Here is a 7,660-nt window from a genome sequence, read left to right on the forward strand (position 1 = left end):
GTGGGTGGGCAGGCGCAGGGAGTGATTGCAAGGTTGGCAGACACTGGTGGCCTGCTGGGGTAACTGCCTTTTAAATTCTCACTGTTTTAACTCCCACCAAACTTTATGCTAGATAGATAGATAGATATAAATGGGGTGATATTCAACGCTAGTCCAACTCAAGAGTAGACCCACTGGAGTTAAAAGACATGGCAAACTTGGGTCCATTTGTTCCAGTGGGTCTACGCTGAGTAGGACATAGTTGAGTAACAACCTACGATGAACAGATGGTTTTTGTGGCTGTTCAGAGGTGATGCATGTTTGGGAATGAGAGCCCCCCCTTGCGTAAACGTATGCCAAGGATGGGGAACCTCCAGCTCAAGGGCCTAATGTGGCCCTCCAGCCTTCTCTCTATGGCCCTTGGAACTTTCCCCAGACCACACGCCCCTCACCGCGCTTGCTTGGCATGGCGGTCTGAGGGGGCTGCATGAGGGTGTGTAGAATGCAGCCCTACGGAGCAAAAGTAACATTGACCTTGTTGCTCCACCCACTCTGACACTGGCCCCTCCCACCACGGGCATATGCCCCCCCCCCAGAAGGCTGCCCAGGTGGGGAGTGCGGCCCTTGCCTGGAAAAGGTTCCCTGCCCTAACCTAGAGTCAGAGTGGCTCTCTTCCTCTTCTCCCTCCCCGCAATCTCATCTGCCCTTATCCAAAGAAGCCGTGACTAAACTGGCCTACTTTCGGCGAGAAAGAAGTGGTGGGATGAAGTCCGAAAACGTGGCTTTTCTTTTGCCTGCGACGGGAGGAGGCTTTGCATGGCGAGTGAGAGGCCTTTGATGGTCCCAGGACAAGAAAGGCAGATGAGTGAAGGGGGGGAGGGAGGCAGGTATTTTTAATCCAGCGTCAGACTTTGAGATTCAGAACTTGCCTTGCCGACTGCATCTTCCTCCCCTGGCATGGATCCCGTTCCCAGATGGTTTACCGGAGACACAAGATTGTCTGAACACGACGTATTTGTCAAAAAGACGTCTGATCTGTCGGCAGGGAGTTCCACAGAGTAGGGCCTGCCTCAGCTGAAGGCCAGCTGGACCCCAGGGCACCACAGAAAGCACCCCATCAGAAGATCTCAAGGTTTTTATAATAAAAGGCAGTTGTAAACGTGTTAATAAAATAATTGTAAGGAAAGTGGCAGGCTTTTGAGAGTAAACATCATGTGGTTTGGGTTTGTTAAGTCGGCACTTTTGGGTGACCGTCTGCCATTCCGTTTTAGAGCTGCCGGTTCTTCTGTTTCCTGGTGGGGCTTCTGTGGTGGTGTTTTTTCCCTGAGCTGTGCGACAAGGTGAAATTCACCCGGTGAATGTTTGTTCCCTTCCCGGCATCTCTGTGCAGGGAAGAGCTTCAGCATGTTTTATTTATTGACTGACTGATTGAAATGGTTTTATGTCCTGCCTTCTTAAAAATAGAATTCTAACCCCCCTCCTCTTCCAGACCTCTCACAACTGAAAACAACAACAAAAGATAACACAGCCACAGTTATAAAAAAAACCGTTTAGAGCACACCAGTACAAAAAATGACTTTAAAAAAAAGAAAGCCTTGCAGGAATAAGATTTTTCAAAGCCATTTAAAAATGGGAAGAGAGGAAGGCTGAGAGATGGAATTCCGTAGCTGTATAAGTTTCACCTGCCGCATTATTGAGTGGCTTGTAAAGGCACAAGCGCAGTGCTGGGGGGAAATATTGGCAGTCCTATTCAGTGTTGTGGTTGTACCAGCCTCCTCTCTGACCAAATAGTAATATCCTTTAATTCCTACCAGTGGAGACAAAATCAGATGCTTTTCTAAGATGCACAATCCTAAATTTCCTTGGAATGCACCTGAAACCTGAGGCATCCCTAGTCTTCCTGGAAAAACAGCCAGCTTGTAAAAAAAAATAAAAAAATCAAAGGCGCAGGACTGGCCTCTTCATCAATTATGGACTCTTTGTTTTCCTGGAAATGATGTGTTGATCTCATTAGCTCCATGACAACACGGATACAGCTTGGCGAGCGATGGCTGCAAGGGACGAATTAACACGTTTTTGTTTTCTTGGGAACGCTCCTTTATGGGAAGTGATTTCTCCAGGGCAAACCCTAGTTAGCAGCAGCGGCGCCATTGCAGGATCTCCCAGAAGATCCTTCTTGCAGGCCGAGATTTTAAAGGATAGTTTTAAGCATGAGCTTATTTTCCTGCAAAGGAAGAGGTGCTTGATTGAACATCAGCGTTTTGCCGGGTAAGGCCAAAGGTCTGGCCCAGTATGGTCCCCTGCCTCCTCCCACCCTGCAGATATTCTGGGAGCCTTCAGGCAGAAGAAGAGTAGGTTATTAAGCCCCTTTTATAAATAGGAAAGGGAATGCAACAGCCCGCTCCTGCTTTTACTGTCAGAGGTGGTATGCTTTTGAATACCAGTTGCTAGGAGTCACAGCTGGGGAGAGTTGCTGTTGCACTCAGGTTCTGATTGTGAGTTTCTCACAGGCATCTGGTCAGTCTCTGTGAGAACAGGGTGCTGGACTAGATGGGCCATTGGCTGACCCATCAGGCAGGCTCTTAGGTTCTTATGAACATCATGCAGAAGCTGGCCATCTGTGTACTAAACATTGTTATGAGATACCCCCTCATAGTCCCCACCACAGTCTGCAGGAGAGCTTCTCCTAAAGGTTCCAAAAGAGATCAGTAACAGTAACTCGAGAGCAGGGCCTTTAGTGTGGCGACCCCTTTTCTGTGGAATAGTGTTCCTTCTCGAGCTACCACAGGTGCCCGCTATTTGCACTTTCCGGAAACAACGGAAGATGTATTTGTTCCAACAAGCTTTCCTAGCTGGATGAACAGGTCTCTGCCCTGGGTGTCTACATGTTCAATTCATTTGCTAATCTCAGCCTGCTCCAGCAGGCTCTTCTTACGTTCCATTGTTCCTCCTCATCAGCCAGTCCTCAAGAGGAATATTGATTCTGAGATTGGCTGGCATCCAATGTTAATCCTACAACACATCAATGTAAACTGAAATAACTAAGGTACGGGGACCACAATCGCAACAATGATGGCTGACTGTTAGGCGTCCCCTCCTGCTTAAGATATCTGTCCCAAGCCAGTTCCTGGCACTAAATCGTGGGCTCAAGGTGTCCTGCACCTTCCACCTTCCTATGAATATTAATATCTGGTACAATGTCAAGCAAGGTATATTTTTGCTGCTTAAGCAAGAGGCGTACGAGCCTGGCTCCTGGATCAGGTCAAAGGCCCATCATAATCCAGCATCCTTTGGAGTACCCCAGTGGGAAGCCCCCAAACAGGACCTGAGTGCAACAGCAGTCTCTAGTTGCTGTTCCCCATCATCTGGTACTCGGAGGTAGACTGCACCGGGCATGGAGGTTCAGCTATCACAATAGACCTCCATAAGAGGCGCCCTGCTGGATCAAGCCAAAAGGGGGGGGGCATGTAGGCATCCTGTTCTTGCAGTGACCGACCAGATGCCCCAAAGGGAACCCCCTCCCCAGCAGGACCTGAGCGCAACAGCAACTCTCCCTTCCTGCGGTTTCTTGCAACCGGTGAGCCTGCATTTATTAATCTCATTGACAGCATTCTTTAACTTCATTTCTCTCTCTTTCCTCTCTCCCCCCCCCCCCAGATCGAGAACCTCCCAGCGGAGCTCTTCCAGTGTCGAAAGCTTCGGACTTTGCACCTGGGGAACAACATTTTGCAGTCCCTCCCTTCCCGGGTGGGCGAGCTGACCAACCTGTCTCAGATCGAACTGCGGGGCAACCGCTTGGAGTGCTTGCCAGTGGAGCTGGGTGACTGTTCCTTGCTGAAGCGCAGCGGGCTGGTGGTGGAAGAGGATCTCTTCAACACCTTGCCCCTGGAGGTCAAGGAACGACTGTGGAGGGCTGACAAGGAACAAGCCTGAGAGCCAGTCTCTCTCTCTCTCTCTCTCTCTCTCTCTCTCTCTCCGGAAAAGGACGAGGGGAAATCAACACCTCGGGCCACATAGCTAGGGGGTTGAAACCCTCGGGCCCTCCCATTCCTATGTTCTGTTCCCCCCACCCCAGAAAACCGTCCAGCCAAAACCAGACTAGCCATAGAGACTCCGCTCACCCGCCCACCAGCCTGCCTAAGAACCGCCATGAGTGGGTGGGTATGGCCTCCTTCAGAATCGAGGGAGGAGGAGGTGGTGGTGGTGGTCTGGGTCAGGGTGAGCATTGCGGCTGCAAGCGAGAGGCAGTGTAGCCGTTCATAGGGCACAGGAAGTTGAACGCTGCCGCCACCGTCACCAATCAGGACATGGAACGCTAAAACTCTCACACCAAGGTCTGGCAAGGAGCTGCCTTGGATCCAAAGAGAGAGGCGGGAATGGAAAGGACACCCACTACTCTTGTTCAAGCCGCCTGCTGCCGTGATCTCTCTGTTAGGGCTCTGACCAGAGACAGAGTGTTTTACTGTTGTACAATCAAGGAGAGGAACCGCACTCAGCCTTCAACCCACGCATCGCGACACTAGCTTTCTTGCTCACTGACTTTGATGGCTAATCAGTTTGGATGAGGTCAGAGGACCTGATAGGAGGAAATGAATTCTTTAAATTTCTTTGTTGAGTTTGATGCTGGCATTGTTGGTCTTGTTGTTTTTAAAAAAAATAATCTTCAGTCTTTTTACCTCTGATCACTACATGCAAAATGTGACTTTTCTTTTAAAAACCTTCAATTAAAATTCACCACCGCTATGTGGTGGTCTGAGATTAGGACCTTCCCACCTCCAAATCTTTTGTCGCTTGAATCCTAGGTTGCCCCCGCTGCTAAATGCGGTGCATTTTGTGTGTAGCAACTTCAGGTTGTTTGGATTAAGTTTATAAACTCCTTGGAATCTTGCATCTGGGGAACAATAGCAGTCTTGGCAGAAATAAGCGACGTGGGGGCGGTGAGGTTGGCTATTAATTTTTTTAATTGCTTTTTAGAGTCCCTTTCTGCACATAGCATGGGGTGTGGGGGGGTTGGTAATTCAAAACACTGGTCAGTCCAAAGTCAGGATGGGGGCACCTCCAGTCCTGCAGATGTTGCTCCACAACATCTCCCATCAACCCTGACCAGCATGGCCGACAGTTGAGAACGATGGGAGTTGTAGTTCAACTGCATCTGGAGTGCCAAAGGTATCCCTTTGAGTTGAAGCATGGGGCTTAAAACTCTCACAAGAAACTACACAGCTGTCCTCTGTACTTCAGTCTTCTCCCAGCCTGGTGCCTTCCAGATGCTTTGGACTACATCTCATGAGCCCCAGATAGCGCGTCCAACGGTCGGGGATGCGGCGAGAGTTGTAGTCCAAAACATCTGCAAGGCAACCATTTGGGAAGGCTGCTTTAGGTCATCCGTCACCGCCACCGGTGCCACCAGCATCTCCCTGAGACTAACACTCCCATTTCCTCTCCCCTCCTTTTTATGATTTGGATAGCAGCCGGTCTGTGTTCTGTCGTCCTTATTTTGCTGCCTCCTGTGGAGAAGAAAGTGATATTTTGCCTCCGTTATCGGAGTCCTCGTTCCACGGGGCCAGAGGCTGTTTTCCAGTTCTCTGCAAAGAGAACTGAGTCTTCTCTCTGTCTCTTTTTAAAATTCCCTCATCAGTGTTGAAAGGGAAAGCTTAAAATTCTTGCCACAGAAGCCTTCCGCTAGGAAGCAAGGAAGAAAGTGAGTAGGATTTGCACTACTGTTTAATGCAGCCTGAGCTGAGCCTGTGCACACTGGCTAGGGCTGATGGGAATTGTAGTTCAGCAGCATCTGAAGGGCCTAGGCTGGCGGAGGCTGGTTTCATACACCTGCCTGGAGCCAGGCAGTTTTGCTTCTTCTTAACAGCTACCCATCTATTGCAAAACGGGTACTGCAAACCTTAGTTTACCGTGGCAGCTGGACCACGCCATATTAAAAATAAAGAGGGTGTTCATTCGCCCGGTCCTCTGGATATGAAGCAGAATGCTTTTGCTTGCTGGGGAGAGGGGTGGTCAGTGGGGGAGTGCTTATCTCAGACAGTTTTTGCTGCTGCTTATCGAGCTGCCACAGCGGGGTTAGTTTCGGGCAAATGCTTGTCTGTGCACGTGGACATCCCTTCGCCTTTTAGACGCTTCCGGCAGTAAAAACAAAACATAAAACAGGAGGAAAGGCACTGCTAGCTTCCTGTTCTGCGTCCGGATTAACGGGGGGACGGCCTGTGCACACTGGCAATACTATCCCGAAATAATAATAATAATGATGATGAAAAAAGAATTAACGAAAACACACTGATGTTAACCAGGCTCCGGTATTATCTGTGTCTAAATAAAGCTACTTGGAAATCCTATGAAGGCAGCTCTGTTTTTATATGCTTATGTGAAATGCACACAGCAGAAGTGCCTGGCTGCTGCATCAGGCCAGTGGCCCATCATAATTCAGCCTCCTGTTCTCACAGTGGCCAACCGGATGCCCCACTGGGAAGCCTCCAAGCATGGGCCTGAATGCAACAGCAACTCTCCCCTCCTGTGGTTTCCAGCAACTGGTATTCAGAGACATACTGTCTCTGGCAGTGGAGGGAGAACATAGCCACCGTGGCTAGTAGCCTTTGATCACTGTATCCCATCATATTTGAACACATATATGGTAAGAAATCCTTTAAAAGTGGGAGCAACCACTATATGGACTTTTCTAGAGTGACTTTCTGGCTATAGCACTGGAGTGGGAAACTTTTGACCGTCCCAGTGTTGCTAACTTACATCTCCCATCAACCCCAACCACCATGACCAACAATCAGGGATGGTGGGAGTTGTGGTCCCAGCAAAACCTGGAGGGCCAAAGGTTCCACACCCCTAATCTAAAGGACCCCTCTGACATGTTGTTTCTTGCACTATGTCTGTGGCAAGCAGCTTCCCAAAAATGCACATGTAAGTGCAGAGATGCAACATGGGAAACATGGAACCCGCAGAGTTAAAGTAGGTTTGTTTGCACTCTGCTGGCTGAAGCTTTGATTGCCTCTTGTTTTCCTTAACGTTAAAAGCATCTAGGCTGGGGGATTAAAACTTGCAGAATGACTTGAAGGCAACATTTTACGGCCATGTTCAAGCTTCATCTGTGCCCGGTGGGACCATCTCTAGTGGCTCTCCAGGATTTCAGGCAGGGCTCTTTCCCAGCCTTTCCCTCGAGATGCCGGAGTTGAACCCGCTCTACCACGAAGTGAGTCCCCTTTTATCTGAAGGCACAGAAGCAAGGATCAGTAAACAAGTCAGCAACGATTGCATCAGCTCTTCTTACAATCCAGGCAGAAGAATGCAGGGACGCAAGTTACAGCAATCGGATTCTAGCAATCTGGTTGCTGTTCTGCACCCTCCCCTCACTCCTCTTCTGCTTCCAACTGTTTGGAAAAATACTATGAATTCTTCTTTTATCCTGGAGAATAATACAGTCCATTACCCGAGGAAGCCTCCTTTGGAGATGCATTAAGGTAATTGTTCTGAGAAACAGAGTAAAGCTGCCAACGTTCAGGCTGTGTGTTTGCAGCAGAGCACTGAATGTACCCCCGTTCTTGTTTTCTGTCCTTTCCCAGTCTTAAGGACAAGAGGCATTGGCGTGACACTCTGTTCTTTCTAACCCCCAGAGAATAAATGATGTCAGAACGCCTTTCAGCAAAAAGGAAAGAAAAAGCAT

At 49.1% G+C, this 7,660-nt stretch overlaps 1 protein-coding gene across 4 annotated transcripts in view; it reads left to right on the forward strand.

The window, feature by feature from the left end:
• The window catches only part of LRRC8A (leucine rich repeat containing 8 VRAC subunit A), a 31,087-nt gene extending 26,344 nt beyond the window's left edge, over positions 1–4,743 (forward strand). For all 4 annotated transcript variants that reach the window (XM_061603932.1, XM_061603931.1, XM_061603934.1 and 1 more), the window contains one exon: positions 3,637–4,743. In XM_061603932.1, the coding sequence (XP_061459916.1) occupies positions 3,637–3,912 (276 nt within the window). In that variant the 3' untranslated portion in view covers positions 3,913–4,743. The remainder of the gene's footprint in view (positions 1–3,636) is intronic.
• The last annotated feature ends 2,917 nt before the right edge of the window (positions 4,744–7,660 follow it).

The sequence above is a fragment of the Rhineura floridana genome, chromosome 20 (assembly GCF_030035675.1).
Source record: "Rhineura floridana isolate rRhiFlo1 chromosome 20, rRhiFlo1.hap2, whole genome shotgun sequence".
Classification (NCBI taxonomy): domain Eukaryota; kingdom Metazoa; phylum Chordata; class Lepidosauria; order Squamata; family Rhineuridae; genus Rhineura; species Rhineura floridana.